Source organism: Symphalangus syndactylus, chromosome 2 (genome assembly GCF_028878055.3).
Source record: "Symphalangus syndactylus isolate Jambi chromosome 2, NHGRI_mSymSyn1-v2.1_pri, whole genome shotgun sequence".
Lineage (NCBI taxonomy): Eukaryota > Metazoa > Chordata > Mammalia > Primates > Hylobatidae > Symphalangus > Symphalangus syndactylus.
The window spans coordinates 132,228,030-132,247,124 of record NC_072424.2 but is presented as its reverse complement, the minus strand read 5'-3'; the positions used below and the strand labels follow the sequence as shown (position 1 = coordinate 132,247,124).

General features: G+C 42.2%; 1 protein-coding gene across 2 annotated transcripts in view; it reads left to right on the top strand.

Moving 5' to 3' along the window:
• Positions 1-19,095, top strand: part of CNKSR3 (CNKSR family member 3) — a 103,140-nt gene that overhangs the window by 56,415 nt on the left and 27,630 nt on the right. For both annotated transcript variants that reach the window (XM_055267710.2, XM_055267717.2), the window contains exons 2-4: positions 4,143-4,306; positions 12,097-12,299; positions 13,009-13,096. In XM_055267710.2, coding sequence (XP_055123685.1) covers positions 4,143-4,306; positions 12,097-12,299; positions 13,009-13,096 — 455 coding nt within the window. The remainder of the gene's footprint in view (positions 1-4,142; positions 4,307-12,096; positions 12,300-13,008; positions 13,097-19,095) is intronic.

Sequence of the window (19,095 nt, the reverse complement as noted above, 5' to 3'; positions counted from 1 at the left end):
TTTAAAATTTAACTAAATTTACAGAGTATTTACTGTGTGTTCCATGGTGTTTTAAGTTCTTTATAAACATTAACATTAAATTTTCATTACAGTTCTATGTAGTGGGTAGTATGAGTATTCTCATTTTACAAATGAGAAAGCGGAGTAACTTGCCCCAGGTTACCCAGTCAGTAAGAAGGGAGACTGGCATTGGATTGCGGGCTCTTATCCGTGTGTGTGTGTGTGTGTGTGTGTGTGTGTGTGTGTGTTTTCATCTTGCATTTGGGATTTCCTTGAAGGTTTAGGATTATATGCGGCCAGATCGCGTGACAATAGAGTAGGTCTGGGCCCTGTGGCTCCCTTTCTGTGAGAATTTCTTCTCTTTTTCCTTCACATTTAATTATGTGTTTAATTTGTATAAGTGGAATGTGTTTAATCTAATTTTACTGAATTATGTGTTTCTCTTGGTCCTGCCGGACTTTCTGTAAATTGCTTGAAGCAAGAAACTGGCAGATAGATCCATCTGACAAATAAGTAAAAGAATATGGTTTATTGCAAATTCTAAGACTATTAGGTCAGTTTACTAGAAATGGAGGCTTTTCCCTCCTTTGTGGGACTGCGTAATAGTTTAATTTAGCTGTTTATAAATGTTTAATTGTATTCTAAACAATAGGACTGCCGAACAATAGGTCAGAATGTATTGGAATAATAAAACTCTGGGGGGTAAGGTAACACTATTTAAAACCTAGCATATTCGATATATGTGTGCCTTGAGGACAAAGTCTTGAAGCTACAATAGATTCTATTCTTATATGGGTAGTAACGTGATGTTTCTGCTTGATAATTCTACATCTCAGGGAACTTGTGATTATTTGAGGTTACAATGCTTATATTCTCTCATAATCCTCAGGGAGATTCTGGTTAGTTTCTCAGAGAAATGCTCTGTATTCTTCAATTCTCAATCTCTAATAATTTGTCGCCTGCACGCTGTCTAGAACCCTCACCATTCCTCCCATCTCAACCTTTCCAATGCTTCAAACATTTCCTTACTGTTCTAAAGCTACTTCTGAAATCCTACTCCTTCTGTGAATTTTTCAGTTCATTAACAGAGAAATGATCTGGCCCATCTTTATTTCTCCTTAGCATTCACGAATGAAGCTCAAGGAACATCCAATATACTTTTTCACTTTAGTTTTAATGGACTCATTTATTCTGTACATGAAAATGAATGTGAATCTCTCAGTGTTAATGCTTTGTATTATGAGCAGTGTTTAGCACAGTAAACATCACTTGTTCTGTTGGTCACTGGGCCTTGTTTAAGAGAGTCCATCACATGTGGATTAATATGAAAGGAAATGTTATTATATTTGTATTATGTTGCTTGGGCTGCCATAACAAAGTTCCATAGACTGGGAGGCTGGAACAACAGAAATTTGTCTCATCACCATTTTGGAGGCTAGAAGTCTGAGATCGAGGGGTCAGCAGGGTAGGTTTCTTCTGAGGCCTTCTCCTTGGTTTACAATGACCGTCTTTTCCACGTCTTCACATATCTTTCTTCTGTGTGTGTCTGTGTCATAATCTCCTCTTCTAATAAGGACACGAGTGATACGGATTGAGCCCATCTTAACGATGTCATTTGAACTGAATTCCTTCTTTAAGGATTCTCTCTCCAAATACATTCCAGGGACTGTAACATATGAATTTTGTGGGGACACAGTTTAGCCATAACAGGCTTTAAATGTATAACATAGTTGTCCTAAACTTGTATGACGAATTAAAACAAAAAATTCTTTTTAAAGCTTAAAAGTAGGCTAGGGAAGACAGCATCCTGAGAGAGGAGAAAATCATGATCAGGCTTAGAACTGGCTAAGTGATTCTGGGTAAACTTCACAGTAATTTCCGTTTTGTCGGTGCTGTCTCAATTTTTTGTACTCAGATCTGAAATGCTTTTTAAGAGCCTCTAAGATTGTGTAATTCTATTTTAATAACTGTCTTGTAGTTAGACTTTACTGCTGATTTAAGAAGTTGTTGGAGAAGAATTTTTATAATCCTGGGTTATAATCTCACGTTTGTGAGAAAATGCAGAAGAGCGAGGCTGTGTCCAACAGACCCTTGATGATGTGTGCATCAGCCCTTCTCTTGGCATCTGACCAGCTGTATGACTATGGACAGGTTATGTATCCTTCGTGAGCCTTAATTCTTTCATCAACAAAATAGGAGGCTATCCTTCAATCTTGTCCCTTGTCATGGTTGCCCGCTACAGATAGATACTGCCTCCCCTGCAGACGATTGATTCTGAGTGTCCTGGTGCTGAGGTTGCATTTGCAGCCCAGGTAGGGTGTTGGTCTCAACACCTGCCGACTTGCCTGGCCTCCACTGCCTGCCTGACTCACATGCCACGAAGGCCACCTGTAACTCAAGGCTGTGGGAGCAGAGCTGGGTTTATACCAATATCCCCAGCCTCATTTGCTGCATGATGTCTAGCCCCTGGGCTAGACAGATGTCATTTCAGGGAGGATGAGTTGGGTTCCAAATGGTTACCATAGATTTTTTTTTATTACTTCCTCTTCCTATATTTAATAGCCCCAAATGGTTATCAGAAAACTACTCTTCTTCCTGTATCTTATTAGGAGGCAAATGGTGAACATTTGTAGGGCAGAGATGTAGTTTAGCCTCACACATCAGATTTTAATATCCATGGACTTTAGTATTACAAAAAGTAAGTGCTGGGCCTTTTCTAGCTCAGAGAAATACCCACATGACACAGGTTTTGTGAGGGTTAAATGAAATATAATGTGTGCGTGCATCTGTGCGTGTGCATGTGTGTACACACGTGTGTGCGTCTGCGTGTGCGTACATGTGTGCGTGTGCACGTGTGCGTGCGTGTGTGTGCGTCTGCGTGTGTGTACATGTGTGCGTGTGCATGTGTGTGTGTGCGCGAGTGCGCGTGTGTGCATGCGTGTGTTGGGTGGGGAGGGGGCAGCAGCATGCTCTCTACATACTTTTCCCATTAAATTGAGTGTTCACTCTTTGTGTTGGGATTGAGTTTATATAACTCGGGTCTTTTAAAACACTGAGGTGACTTTCATTATTAGGCTTGAATAGATCAATTGATTCAGGGTAAAATGTTATTTCAGTAAAACTATTAAAACAAGTTCTCTGTACAGGAATAGGAATTCTTAAGTTCTATTTGGCTTACTCGTTTTAGTCATTATATACAAGCATTAAAATATGGCACTTCTGGCCATAGTGTTTGACCTGGAAAAATTCCCGTAAGCGAACCCATTTACCATGCCTTTCTGTATGGTACCACTGCTGGTACCTGTCTCCTTTAGAGTCTGTATTTATCAGGACTTTTCAGTTATAAGGGACAGAGATTCGACACAAACAAGCTTAATCTAAAAAGAAAACTCATTTAAACTTAAGTGAAATATTCTAGGGCTAGAAGTATCTTTATTAAGCAAGGTTAGATCCAGGGGCATATAGGATATTATTGGGGCATTTTCTCTCTGTCTTTCTCAAATGGATTTATTCTCAGAAAACTGATGAGAAAAATGACTGCCAGCATTGCCAAGGTTTATCTTTTGACTTCTGATTGGAAAGTAAGAAAGAGCTTCTCAGTTCTTGTGTCCATATATCAAATATCAAGGAAGATTTTGATTGGTTCTGCTTGAGTCACATGTCCATCCCTAAACCTATGACTGGCTGGTGTATAGAGCACTACGGGAGACCTGGCCATGTGCCACCCACTGTGGCAAGGCATTTTGACTGGCAAGCTCCCTGGGATTACGTGGGGTGGGAGGGATGATGTCCCAAAAGACGGGTTGCTTAGCAAACAGACAACATGTCTGGTCTAGATAATTAGCGTTTTAAGTCAACGGGTTTGGTGTTTATTCCTTTAGTTTACAGGGAATGAGAAGGTAACTATCATAAAATTCTGCTGGATCACTTGAGAATATTAAGCTGCCCTTGAAAACCTGTTTGACACGTCATGCAAAAATGCCCATCAGGTGCAATAGGCCTCACATAGATAACCAGATAGTGGCATCATAATTGGTGATTGCTGAGATTGATGTGACATGTGGGCAGTTTGCGGCGGGTGGGGGGGGAGGCGGTAAAGGAACAAAATGACAATAATGGGACTTCTGATTGTTTTTTGGCAGGGTTGGATGACTGCCTGCAACAATATGTCCACAAGTTTGAACGAGAGAAGATCAATGGCGAGCAGCTGCTGCAGATTTCCCATCAGGATCTGGAGGAGCTGGGGGTCACGCGGATCGGACACCAGGAGCTTGTGTTGGAGGCTGTGGACCTTCTCTGTGCACTGGTTAGTTCAGGAAAAGACGGTCTGTACCGTGATGACGTTCTTTAGAGCCTTGTTCTCTTAAGCCCTCATTGTTTGTGATTTAGCATATCACTATTTCCTTAATGCTCCATTGAAATAAAACATGAGCTGAAGATACTATAGGAAGGCGAAAAAATGTTATTTTCTACATTAAGGGTTGGCAAACTATGGCCTGCGAGTTAACTCGGGCCCACTGTCTATTTTTGTAAATAAGGGTTTATAGGAACACAACCATGTCCATTCACTTACGTGTTTGTGACTGCTTTCTTGCTACAGTGACAGAATTGAGTGGTTGTAATGGGACCACATGGTTCCCCCAAATCCTAAAATATTTATTAACTTGCCCTTTACAGAAAGAGTTTGTCTTTTTTTCAGAAAATCTCTGTATTAGTCTAATTTTCTTTTATAAGGAAAAAAATGATGGAAATAGTCCTGAATGAAAATGCCAGGCGCAGTGGCTCATGCCTATAATCCCAGCACTCTGGGAGGCTGAGGCAGGTGGATTGTTTGAGTCCAGGAGTTTGAGACCAGCCTGGGCAACGTAGCAAAACCCTGTCTCTATTAGAAACACAAAAAGTTAGCCAGGTGTGGCTGGCACGCACCTATAGTTGCAGATATTCAGGAGGCTGAGATCAGAGAATCACCTGAGCCTGGGAGGTGGAGGCTGCAGTGAGCAGAGATCACACCACTGCACTCCAGCCTGGGTGACAGAGTGAGACCCTGTCTCAAAAAAGAAAAGAAAATGTCATCTTCTAAAATGAAGTGAGAAATAGGTTCTGATTTTCATGTCTGGTTTTGTTACTATAAAAAGCGGTTGAGTGTCACAGATATTTGTGATATTTAAATAACTGATATTTGCACTTGACATGACCTATAAAATGGGAAAAAAACGTGGCCTTCATTACATTTTGTAGATGATAGGTTTTGGCTTTAACATGAATGAGTAAAATCCTGCTGGGTCCTGACACTAGAATCACATGGGTAGCTTCGTTAGGTGTGGGCCAAAAACACCTGTAAGGACATTTTGTTTATAAATTGGTTAGTGTGGGTGGGATTCAAATCTGCCTGTCCCGGTGCCAGGCTAAAGATGCAGTTTACTTAACTGTCAGGATTTGGACAAACTCGACAGCATTCAGGCTGGGTTAGTAATGCCCTGAACCCCAGCCAGGGGTATATACAATTACATCACTGAGAATGGTGGGAAAGAATGTGCTGCTGATGATTTTGCCATCGCTGGTCTGCGTACTGTTGATTATATAACACTTGCTGCATTGTGTGTATTCTTCTTCTTAAAATGGACAGAGCCTTGTCTTCTGCTCTGAGATGTGCTGCTCTTGTTTAGGAAAGTAATGGGGAAATTATTTGTAGTTGATAAATGAGCTGCCGCCTGGGAGACGCTACGGCCAAGTAGTCTGAGCACAGGTCTGGGAAGCAGGAATTTGCATTCTAATCCTGGCTCTGCTACATGCTACTCCCTCTGTGACCTCCGGGGAAATGGTGTCTGTTTTTCCCATCTGTACAGTAACGCTCACCTTAGATGTGGCTGTATACTATTGTGTAAGTGTTTTGCACTGCCCAGACATCTAAGCATCCTGTTTATTACCGAAACTGTATTTTCTTTTTTTTTTTATACCAACGTGTTTGAGTTTACTTTTATTATACTTTCTGGGAACATGGCTTTTCCGTCTTTTCTGCTTGATGTTTTGCAAATTGTCTTTTTCACTTTGCAGTAATACTTTGAGGACAGGTAAAGTTACTTGCAAATCCAAAGTAAGAGAGGCAGGAAGGGTCAGCTAGAGACGCATCACGTGTGTCAAGTGGGATGATAACCATAACAGCCGCCTCTGGGCATTCTGTTTGCTTTTTCCTCTTCTCTACCTCTTAGAGCATTAGGCTAAAATGAACAAAGCTGGACAAATGCCAGAACCTAAAGCTATGTTTTATCTCCTACAATTTCCTTCTAATTTCCTTTGCAGACCAAGCTTTGACCTCAGACTCATTCTGGACCTGCTCTGTGCCAGTGACCGCATTGGACAGGGGGATCACTTAGGGGTTCACAAAAGAGTGTGGATTATTTTAGTGAGTTTTACTAAAATGTCTTTAGTCTTGATATAATCTCCTTTTTGAATATTCTTATTATAATTCATATACTAATTATACTATCTTTTTAATCCATTTATAGCATATAGATCTTTGGATATATAAATTGGTGATGCTTTGAACAGACCATCTCCAGAGCAGTTAATGTGCAAATACAGTTGGCCTTTGTGTTATAAGAGAGGTTTCTATGTAAACTTAGTTTAGTGGATGTTGATTTTATGATAGACAGGAAATGAATAGAATTAAAAGTAAGGAAGGGGGAGGGGAGAAACAAAACCACTGGAAAGTATCAATGCAAAGAGAGGGGCAGATAGATGGACAGGAACCTAAAATAGGAAACAGCTATTAATGAAGATTCCAAAACTGGTGAGCAGTGGCTCACAAATTAGCTGGTCGTGGTTAGAGAGCAATGAGAGAAACCGTCCTTTGTGAACATTGACTTTGGCTGGCAGTCGTGGCTTAGGAGAGTGATTTGTATTATACGATGAGACCAAGACCACTTTCCAAGATTGAATTAGAATCTGTGCCCAATTTTTCTTCCTCTCTCTGGGTAGAGGGTACCTGAGATCGATTATAGAGCTGCTCTTTTCAGTAGGATAGCTGTTGCCCAATGTGACTGTCTAAATGAAAATCAACTAAAATAAAATAAAATTCAGTTCCTTGGTTGTACTAGCAACACTTCAAGGACTCAGAAGCTCCATGTGGCTAGTGGCTACGATATTGGACAGCACAGATAAAGAACATTTTCATCTTTGCATAGAGTTCTGTTGGCCAGTACTGGTAGAGAGGGTGTGATTGAGAATAACCAGTAAGAATAACCAATAAGGTTAAGTATGACTGTGGCTGGGCACGGTGGCTCACGCCTGTAATCCCAGCACTTTGGGAGGCTGAGACAGGTGGGTCACGAGGTCAGGATATTGAGACCATCCTGGCTAACATGGTGAAACCCCATCTTTACTAAAAATACAAAAAATTAGCTGGGCGTGGTGGCGGGCGCCTGTAGTCCCAGCTACTTGGGAGGCTGAGGCAGGAGAATGGCGTGAACCCAGGAGGTGGAGCTTGCAGTGAGCCGAGATCGCGCCACTGCACTCCAGCCTGGGCGACAGAGCGAGACACTGTCTCAAAAACAAAACAAAACAAAAAAAGGATAAGTATGACTGTAACCTCTGTTCTTTGCCAAGTCAGTGAGGCCCTAGTTTACTGAACACCAAGGCATGGGCAGCTGTGTTTTGAAGGTTGAAGGAGGTTGAGAAGTGAACAGAGTTGGAATTGATACATGTGTTAAATGATGCTACCTAGACTTGGGGTTAAATGAAGTACCTGTCATGAATCTATGGGCCTAGAGTGCTTATGTGCACTGGTATACCTCTGAGATTATTTGTTGTTTATTATTTACCCACAGCAAATCATTTAAACATGTTATCTTTTTTATGAGAAGAAATGGAGGAACAGGAATTTTTGCTGGCAAATTGTATTTAACTTGATCTTGCTTATGAGCTTATTTAAAAATGCCTTAGGAAAACTGTGAACTATATTTCTTAGGTTGTCTCTTAATTGACCCAAGTCGATAAGATGGCTTTGATTTTGTGTCTCTGGCACACCTTAAGCACACGTTAGATCACGAACAGAGCTAGTAGGAATGGAGAAGATGGTAGCGAAGAAGTTGTGTAAGGTTTGTCCTTAGCTAAATGTGTATAATTTTAAGACTTTTTGCTTTCCGTTTCTCCCATTTAGTGTATGGTTTCTCTAGCCAGATCAGGAAAGGATCCTGGATGGTGAAACTTAGGAAATGAGATCTCAGTGGAAGGGTTTTAGTAGGTGAACAGATTTTCAGAAACTCATTATGTTACTTAATTTGTATCTTTTTGATGCCTTATCTCAAAGCAGTTTTTGAAGGAGACAGGTTTTGGGGAAAAGGCTGGTGAAAATAATTAATCTGGTCTGAGAAATTGTTTATTTTCGGTCTTTCTTTGTGGGGCACTTAAGTCAATAATCCTTTCCTGATTATGCTTCTACAGTAGAGGTTCTTTTGAGCTACTATAATCAGTTTCTTGTTCTTTCTTTAATGTGGAATGGGGTCGAAGGGAAGGAACTTTCCTTTCTTCTTTTCCTCCTTCCTTCTTTTAAAAATTCTATTCTAGCTATATTTATTCATCTTTCTAGGTCCATTATTTGTTTTGGGGAAAAAAAAGAGCTAACTGAGTGGAAAATGAAGAGAACCAGTTATAAGAAGCCACCCTACCCCTTTATTTCAGTATTAAAAGTGGTACGTTTTTAGAAGATTGAGGTTTAAAGTTTCCTGCAACAATAAAATGCACTTAATCCTCTTTGAGTTCAATAAGTAAACATTATGTATATGGTCATAAAAGTTCCAAGTAATTTATGGTGACATTGATTATTGAAAGCTGACTTTCCTGCTTGTAGTTCAAAACTCTTCATGTAAGTTGGCAGGCTGAGTAACTGACTGAATGAGGGGACCTTTCCCTTTAATCATAGTTACAAGTCCTTCAAAACAAGCTCTGTCTTGTGGCCTCTTTATCCATTCAATTGTGAGTCTTTGATTCTTTGAATTTAAAAAGCTATGATGCAAATCCATCTTATTTTTGTCTCTCTATTGAAGGACAATGTTATATTTTAGTCTCTAGAAAATAACATAAAAAATGAATATCACATTTAGAAAAATACTGCTAATATAGAATGTTCATTTATATTTTGAAATTCAGTTTTTTTCAAAAGCTTGGAAGAGAAAATTTCCAGCTAATTTTTGCTTCTTTCAAAATTTCTAATTTTTAAAATATTTTTTGTTTTACTAGGAGGTAACATAAATTTAAACTTCAAGTAAAATCTATCTAAAATTAGAATTGTTTTGTTAAAGTCAAAGCATTTTGTTGTTGTTTTTAACTTACCATTGTTCATCTTGCAAAAAAAAAAAGTTTCTTACCTACTTCCAAGTATATTTATGCTTTATGGATCTTGATTTTGACACGTGACTTGCCTCTCTCTGGCCCACATGGCCAAAGCCAGCTGAAAGAAGTTTCTCCACAGCCAGGTGCAGTGGTTCATGCCTGTAATCCCAGCACTTTGGGAGGCCGAGGCGGGCAGATCATGAGGTCAGGAGATCGAAACCACCCTGGCCAACATGGTGAAACCCCGTCTCTACTAAAAAAATTCAAAAATTAACTGAGCATGGTGGCACTTGCCTGTAATCCCAGCTACTTGGGAGGCTGAGGCAGGAGAATCGCTTGAACCAGGGAGTCAGAGGTTGCAGTGAGCCGAGATCACGCCACTGCACTCCAGCCTGGCGACAGAGTGAAACTCTGTCTCAAAAAAAAAAAAGAAAAAGTTTCTCCACTTCAGAGGGGATGTGTAGAATTTTGAGAAGCTGAATAGCGATTCAGTTTGCGCTGGATCCAGGATCACTGGACAGTTTTCCTTATCCTTGTCTAAAGTCCATCTTGTCATCTGTCTTATCACATGGCCCTTTTTTGGGCAGACTGTGTGGAAGGGGACGTACACAGCAGAGTAATCAAAAGCTTGTGCCCTAGATGCAGATTGCCTTGGTCAGAAGCCCAGCACTACCGCTGATGAGCTTTGTAACTTTGGAGAATTTATTTACTGTTTTCATGACTCAGTTTCCTTACCGGTAAATTAGAGATAAAAACATTTCCACCTTCACGGGCTGTTTTCCTGAGATAATACATGTCAAACACTGAGTCCAGTTACTGGCATAAAGTGTTTAATAATGTTAAGTATTCTGTTAGTTTCAGTTTTTAAATGGTACCAGATTCTTGCCTTAGGATGCTATTGAGATGGCATAATGTATCTCAAGAAATATCGTCATGTTTTTAAAAAAATGATAAAACAATTTAGGACATACAGAGGCAACTGAATACAGAAATTTATACCCCCACCTCTAATGTTGCAGATTTACGTGTTGTTTCCCGGGATTGGCTCTTTTCTCTGAAAGGGAGTCTAGGACAGTATTATCTCATGAAATTGATTTTTTTGAAGCACCCACGTAAGCTGAACATTGTTCAAAAAGAACACAAGTTAGAAGCACAAGAGCAAAAAATTAATTTTATTGATTGATTGAGACAGGGTCTCCCTCTGTCACCCAGGCTGGGGTACAGTGGCATGATGACAGCTCACTGCAGCCTCGACCCCCTGGGCTCAAGCGATCCTCCTACCTCAGCCTCTGAGTAGCTGGGAGTACAGACAGGAGCCACATGTTCAAGCTCAGGAGATCACGCTTAGTGAATTGGTGTTTAGTTAGTGCTGCTGTGTTTTTGTGTGTGTGTGTGTGAGTGTCTCGCCTGGTGGAAATCCATGCATTCCATGACTATATGATAGTCCGCTGTGCTGGAAATACCGTAGTGGGCATACTCACAGAGCCCTGCTTCTGCAGCCCTCACATCCCAGTGGAGGAAGAAGGCCGCAAACACAGTGCTTCAGATGGGGCAGAAGTGGGTGATGGGTTAGAGAGTCAATCGAAGGGGCAGTTCTGCCACCAGGGGACACAGGGCGATGTTGGGAGACATTTTTGATTGCCACACCAGGGGAGGAGATGCTACTGCCATCTGATGGGTAGAGAGCAGGGATGCTGATAAACATCCTATAAGACATGGGGACCCCCACCCCACAAGCGTTATCTGGCCCCAAATGTCAGTAGGGCTGAGGCTGAAAAACCTTGTTCTAGATTAAGTGGTCAGGGAAGCCTTGCAGGGGAGGGGACATTTGGGCCAGCACCTGAGTGATAGGAATGAGCTGTCGTCTGGGCACGGTGGCTCATGCCTGTAATCCCAGTACTTTGGGAGGCCGAGGGGGGGCAGATTGCCTGAGCTCACAAGTTTGAGACCAGCCTGGGCAACACGGTGAAATCCCGTCTCTACTAAAAATACAAAAATTAGCTCGGCGTGGTGGTGTGCGCCTGTAATCCCAGCTATTCAGGAGGCTGAGGCAGGAGAATTGCTTGAACCCGTGAACCTAGGAAGAAGAGGTTGCAGTGAGCCGAGATGGCGCCACTGTACTCCAGCCTGGGTGACACAGACTCCGTCTCAAAAAATAAAAAAAAAATAAAAAAAAATGAGCTGTCCATGACAATATTTGTAGGAGGCGCATTTGGGGAAGAGGAACTATCAAGAACAAAGTCCCTGAGGCCCGGGTGGCTGTGGAAGGAGCAGAGAGAAGGCTGGTGTGGCTGGGATGAGTGAAGTGGGCTGAGGATAGATCACATAGGGTTTTGTGGTTGTTGTAAGAGTTTTTCAAGTGACTAACTGGGCTTTTGAGTTATCAGAGAGTTTGAATATTGGTGTTTGTTTGTTTATTGTTTTGTTTTTATTTTGAGACGGAGTCTCCCTCTGTTGCCCAGGCTGGAGTGCAGTGGCGCCATCTCGGCTCACTGCAAGCTCCGCCTTCCGGGTTCACGCCATTCTCCTGCCTCAGCCTCCTGAGTAGTTGGGATTACAGGCGCCCGCCACCACGCCCGGCTAATTTTTTGTGTTTTTAGTAGAGACGGGTTTTCACCGTGTTAGCCAGGATGGCCTCGATGTCTTGACCTCGTGATCCGCCCGCCTCGGCCTCCCAAAGTGCTGGGATTACAGGCGTGAGCCACCGCGCCCAGCCGAATATTGTTCATTGTTTTGAATTTTTCTCTTTGATTTTATTTTCCACAGAATTATGGCCTCGAAACTGATAATATGAAGAACTTGGTTCTGAAACTGAGAGCATCTTCCCACAATTTACAGAATTACATAAGTAGCCGGCGGAAAAGTCCCGCTTACGATGGCAACACCTCCCGCAAGGCCCCCAATGAGTTCCTGACCTCCGTGGTGGAGCTCATCGGCGCCGCCAAGGCCCTGCTGGCGTGGCTGGACCGGTAAGTTGGAGATGTGCCTTTCACTGCCCTGCAAGAGTAGATGGAGTCCCGGCTGCATGGAAGCTGTACTTTGTCTTAGGAAAAGGAACCATTGTTCTTTTCATATCATTTTTACGGGCTCTTAAGGAGTCCTCGATCAGTGGTAGATTTTAGGATTCCTTTGCCAGTTACTTAAAAGGTTAATAGCAGGAACAAATTAACCTCAGCTTAAAGAAGAGTGAAACTGTGCTAAAGGTTGTGTTTTACTGAGATTAAACATTAATGGTTGGGGATTGGATTGGTATGAAAGCTGTTAGTTGACTTCAGAAGGGATGTTAACTGTCATTTTTGATTTTTTTTTTATCTAATCCTTCTCTCTTTCTATTCAGATTCCTATTTTATGTGTCACTTGAGAGAAAACAGTTAAATAAAAACTAATTTAATACAAAATTTAGCCGGGCTTGGTGGCACATGCCTGTAATCCCAGCTACTCGGGAGGCTGAGGCAGGAGAGTTGCTTGAACCTGGGAGGCGGAGGTTGCAGTGAGCCAAGATCGTCCCACTGCACTCTAGCCTGGGCGACAGAGCGAGACACAGTCTCAAACAAAACAAAACAAAAAGGAATTTAGAGTAGCCCATGGGGGTAGTAGCTAGCTATGCTCATCAACATACAGTGGGATCCCAGTGGATTCTCCCTACCCCTGTTTAAGAGGATTCTTGTTACCTTCTAGGGCTCCGTTTACAGGGATCACTGATTTCTCAGTCACGAAGAACAAAATTATCCAGCTTTGCTTGGACCTGACCACTACAGTGCAGAAGGTCAGTAGTATGTCATTTTCACTTTCTAATTTTTTTTTTTTTTTTTGCTTTTCCTCTTCTTGAAAGGATTTTCATGCAGGTATGAAGTACCACTCTCCTCTCCCCACCTCAGTTTTTTTCCCATCAGAACTGGGGAGAGATGAAAGGCTTTAAATTAGATCCACTGTAAAGATGTTTTCTGTGAAAACTGACCAGTGGCCTTTGAATTAAAGATTACCTTTTTTGTGTGTTTTAAAATAGTCGAACTAATAGTTCCTGTACTTCCCCTAAAATGTTAGAGCACTTAATTTTTTTTTAATGAAAATTCTGGAGTAACTAAGTTGCATGATAATCTTTGTTCTGAGTACTTTGCTATATCTGCTTCTTAATTTTCTTTTCATTTTGGCCTCTTGTTGTTGGATTTACCAGTCAGGATGGGCTAGGTTGTGGTACAGTAACAAACAACCCCCAAACCTCAAACCTTAGCAGTTTATTCCTTGATTATTTACATCCAAATGGGTCAGGGGTAGGGGGCAATCACCTCTGACTTTCCTCATTTCAAGATGTATATAGGACATAGGTTGACAGAATCACCAGTATGTCATGTTGCTTGTCCCCAAGGCAGAGAGGTAAAAACCATGAAGGTCCTCATACTGACTGATGTTCTGGACTGCAAGTGACACATGTCAATTTCACTCATGGCTCATTGCCCAGACCTAGGTATCTTAGTAAAGGCTCAGGAAGTTTTATATTAGCCAGTCTGCAAGTGATTGAGCTTCTGTGATCTTAACTTTAAAAAAAATTTCTTCTTGGACCATCAGCTCTTAGGACTACCTTCTGTCCTGTTACTTGGCATGCAGCAGATGCTTGTAAAATATTTTTGAATTGAATTGAGGCTATGAAATGTAAGGAAGAGCTTGTTGTTTTTTCACGTCCCACTTGGTTCTAAAATTCTATTTCCACATTTGTTTCTACTGCTGATTTGGCAAAACATGAAGAACATCCTCCCTTCTGTCCGACCATGCCATAACAGAGATGCAATTCTGAAAAGCCATGCGTTTTCTGGTTGTTTCTGGAATGTGAATTGTGAACTTCATCTCTGCATGTGGCAGTTGTTTGCTCTAGTCCTGAGCAGCCATTGTTCTCAAGGCATATGGATTTTTGAGGTCATGATCTTAGAGAGGTGCTCAGAGCAACTAAAGTAGCTTCTGAGTTTTTGCTCTTTTTTATGATGCATAAAGTAATTTTGACAAAAAAGAGTCTGATACCAGTTGCGATGCATTAGTCATACAGCCATGAAGGCATGGCATCTGTGGTTAAAGGCGTTTCCCTGATACCTACCTTGAGTGTCCTTTTTCTCCCTTGCTTCCCTCTTCCCATAATATTTTCCTCATATTTTGATTTTGTTTTATTTTTAAGAGACAGGGTCTCACTGTTGCTTACGTTGAAGTGCAGGGGTGTAATCGTGACTCACTGCAGCCTCGACCTCCTTGCTCAAGCAATCCTTCCACTTTAGCCTCCTGGATAGCTGGGACTACAGGTGCATGCTACCATGCCCAGCTAATTTTTAATTTTTTTGTAGAGACAGGGTCTTGCTATGTTGCCCAGGCTGGTCTCAAACTCCTGGCCTCAAGTAATTCTCCTACCTCTACCTCCCAAAGCACTGAGATTACAGGCGTAAGCCACTGCACCTGGCCCTGTTTTGATTTTTAACAGAGTTTACTAGCAATCAATTAAATGAAAGAGTTAAATATTGTGATTAGCAAATGGGAAAGTTTTGCTTGTTGGTACATTTTTGTTTTATTGTGAAGGGTCCTCAACTGTGTGGCTGATTCAGGCTGTCCCCACTGCAATGTAGGGAAAGGAGAGAAAGGGATGAAAGCGAAGGCAGAGGGGGTCATGTTTGTTTCACGGGGTGAACTTCTGCCTAAGCAAGTTGATGTTGGCTTCCGAGGTATTTGGACACTTCTTTCAATACATTTTTATTTAGCACGTACTCTGTGTCTGCTGCCCTGGGATACCAGAGTGAATAAACAGATAAAAAGTCCCTGACCTTCTGGAGCATACAGCCTCTGGGAGAGAGAAAATAGATAGATAAGCAAACTTTTATATATGAATCTATGTGGTTATATGAAGGCAGAGCAATGCTAGGGAGGGAAGGCGCACAGGAAGGAGTGAGGGGAGTACAGTTTGAGATACGTGTCTAGAGTCGCCTCCTTGAGAAGGTGACACCTGAGTAATTCAGCCAGGAGAAGTCTGTGCTTGTCTGATGGGATGGGCTTAATGCATCATCTCAAGTGCTACTTTTCCTGGTAATTGTAGAGAGGGGTTGATCATTATGAACTGATGATTAAAAAAAAAAAATCTTCCCATAGGAAGTACACGTCCTGATCTGGTCACATCAGAAAGGTACCTGTGAGCGTCTTCATTGCGCCTGCCCGGCTTATTGGGGCCTAAGAATGCCTGGGCCATGATGAATGGTGATTTTTTAAATGTGTGTTATATGAATGAAATAATGCTTTGGACAGATAGGCTGCTGAGAATTTGACTTTTATCAGAACTCAAGGGACACAAGAGGTATTAGTTTTGTTTGTTTCCGCGTTCATTTTCTGTTTCTCTTTTTCCTGTGGTGCTCACTGAGGGAGGTTAGTCTAGTGGTTAAGAGCATATTCTTCACAGAGAGACAGCTATAGGTTCAAATCCTACCTCTACCATTAATTAGCCCTGGGGCCTTGGACAAGTCACTTACAATTTTTGAACCTCAATTTTCTCATTTGCAAAATGGGAATACAAATATTTACCTTACCAGATAATTTGGTGGGATTTCTACAAGTTAATGTTGAGTTAAATAAGAAAAAAGGCAAAAAAAAAAGTGTGGTATGAAGATAAATGGTTACCATACATACCTAAAATACGTGTGTGTGTGTGTGTGTGTGTGTGTATAAAACATACATCCTATACAAACTTGTATACAAAGTAATATGTAAATACAGTGGATAATTTGGAAAAAAAGTTGTGTTTACTCTGGCAGAGGGAGAGATAGGGAGGGAATGTAGAAGCCAAGCCAAAAAAAGAGAACAAAAATTTTTTATTTACAAAAATCATGTATATGACCACATTTGTGTAAAATTAGATACAGATAAATAATATAAAATACTTAAAAAATAATACCTGCTCCGAAAGATTGTTATGAAGATTAAATGAGATATAACGTGGGCCGGGTGTGGTGGCTCATGCCTGTAATCCCAGAACTTTGAGAGGCCGAGGCGGGCGGATCACGAGGTCAGGAGATGGAGATACAACATGTGAAAAGCACAGTGCCTGCTTCAGAAGGAGTAGACTGTGGTAGGAAATACAAAAATCTTGCCTTGTACTTGTTTTCTGGAATCAAATTTGATAGTTTAAAGAGAAGAACTGGACAAATATACTGCCCTTATTCTCTGGTATTTTTTTTATTTTAAATTTGAACAGTTTTGAAGGAGTAAGACTGATATGTAAATATATATCAGGATATCATTTTCTGAACTTAGATTGAAAAATATGTTTCTTGACAAGTGCCATTGACAAGCACATGTTCTGTAGTAATTGAAGAACATAGCTGGGTGTGGTGGCTCACACCTATAATCCCTGAACTTTGGGAGGCTGGGGCAGGTAGATCACCTGAGGTCAGGAGTTCGAGACTAGTCTGGCAAACATGGCGAAACCCCATCTGTACTAAAAATACAAAAATTACCCAGGGCATGGTGGCGAGCACCTATCTATCCCAGCTACTTGGGAGGCTGAGGCAGGAGAATCACTTGAACCTGGGAGGCGGAGGTTGCAGTGAGCCAAGATCGTGCCACTTCACTCCAGCCTGGGTGAAAGAGCGAAACTCCATCTCAAAACAACAACAACAACAACACCACCAACAACACAAACAACAACACAAACAACAACACAAACATAGGTGCTTTGGCAAATGGTGATGTTTGCGCACCTGTGCGCTCAGATACACACAAATTAGAAATTGCAAACTTGATGAATGAGTTGAGTGTGGCTTACCCCATGTGTGTTGTGACGGTAGCAACAAGATTGAACGTGCCAGGGTACTTCCCATTCTCTTGCAGCTGCTTGACAGAAGATCTGTTGACTCTTTGGGAAGACATCTGTCTTTGCCATTTATTCCTTTTAACTGGGGAACTGGAGGAATAAAAGTTGTATCTCTTCCCAGTGACAAAGAACATGTTCTGCCTTTATTCTTGGTGTCCCTGTCTGTGAAGAGACATTTGCTTGTCCCGTCTCTCTTCTACATCTTGCCGTCCCGCCTTCTTCTTCTTGTGGTGACATCCTTCCTTCCATCCATCTCTGCATCCTTCCTTCCAATAATAATTTATGAGTCCTCTAATTTGAAGGATACATATTGCTGCTGCTTTTCTCCTGCAAGGAAACCGCACATTTCTTTTAAGAAATTTCTTCATTTCTTAACATTTCTTCAGCTGTAGTCCTACACCAAGTACAAGGATAGATCTTCCCGTTCAGTGTTGAGGCTGTAATTTGAGATAAAGGACCCCAAGGTGGGAAGGGATTGAGATCTGTATTTCCAGTGTAGTCTCCTCGTGTCGTAATGCCGTGAAAACTGAAATAGAGACGGCAAGAGAGACACAATGGCACTGGCAGGTGCTCGGTTTCAGTCTGGAAAGAAATAGGAAAATGATGCCAGGTGTGGTGGTGCACACCTGGAGGCCCAGCTACTAGAGGCTGAGATGGGAAGATCTCTTGAGCCCAGGAGTTTGAGACCAGCCTGGGCAACATAACAAGATACTATCTTAACGACAACAACAAAAAGAATTAGGAAAATGAGCAATATTTGTCCCTGAGAAAACTGAATGGAAAGAAAACAAGCCTGCCAGGCTCAATGGCTCAGGCCTTTAATCCCAGCACTTTGGGAGGCCAAGTTGGGAGGATTGCTTGAGACCTGCCTAAGCAATATAGTGAGACCTCTATATTAAAAAAAAAAATCAAAAAGTTAGCCAAGCATGGTGGTGTGTGCCTGTAGTCCCAGCTACTTGGGAGGCTGAGGTGGGAGGATTGCTTGAGCTTGGGAAGCGGAGGCTGCAGTGAGCCATGTTCGTGCCACTGCACTGCAGCCTGGGTGACAGAGCGAGACCCTGTGTCACATACACGAAAAGAAAGCAAGCCATGGAAGCAGAAGAGGAAAAGACTGCTGCTGAGTGCTGTGTCTCAGGTGTATATCAATGTTTGACACATGTCATCACACCGAATTCTCAGCAGGTGTGCATCCACGCTTGATGTGTGCCATCAACCGAATTCTCAGCAGGTGTGCATCCACGCTTGCCGCATGTCATCACACTGAATTGTCAGCAGGTGTGCATCCATGCTTGCCGCATGTCATCACACTGAATTCTCAGCAGGTGTGCATCCACGCTTGCCGCATGTCATCACACTGAATTCTCAGCAGGTGTGCATCCACGCTTGATACATGTCATCACACTGAATTCTCAGCAGGTGTGCATCCACACTTGCCGTGTGTCATCACACTGAATTCTCAGCAGGTGTGCATCCACGCTTGATGCGTGCCATCACACTGAATTCTCAGCAGGTGTGCATCCACGCTTGCCGCATGTCATCACACTGAATTCTCAGCAGGTGTGCATCCACGCTTGCTGTGTGTCATCACACTGAATTCTCAGCAGGTGTGCATCCACGCTTGATGCGTGCCATCACACTGAATTCTCAGCAGGTGTGCATCCACGCTTACCGCATGTCATCACACTGAATTCTCAGCAGGTGTGCATCCACGCTTGCCGTGTGTCATCACACCGAATTCTCAGCAGATCTCAGAGGTAGGCTTTGTTATCACCCCCATTTTAGAAAGAAGGAAACTAAGGCTCAGAGAAGTTAAACCTACTGCACAAGGCTGCTCAGTTCCTGAGAAGGCAGAACAGGAGGAGAGGCAGGGTGGTGCTGAGAGCCACCCAGGCTGGGCCTCTGCTGCCAGGTGACCCAGAGCTGTGAGAAGC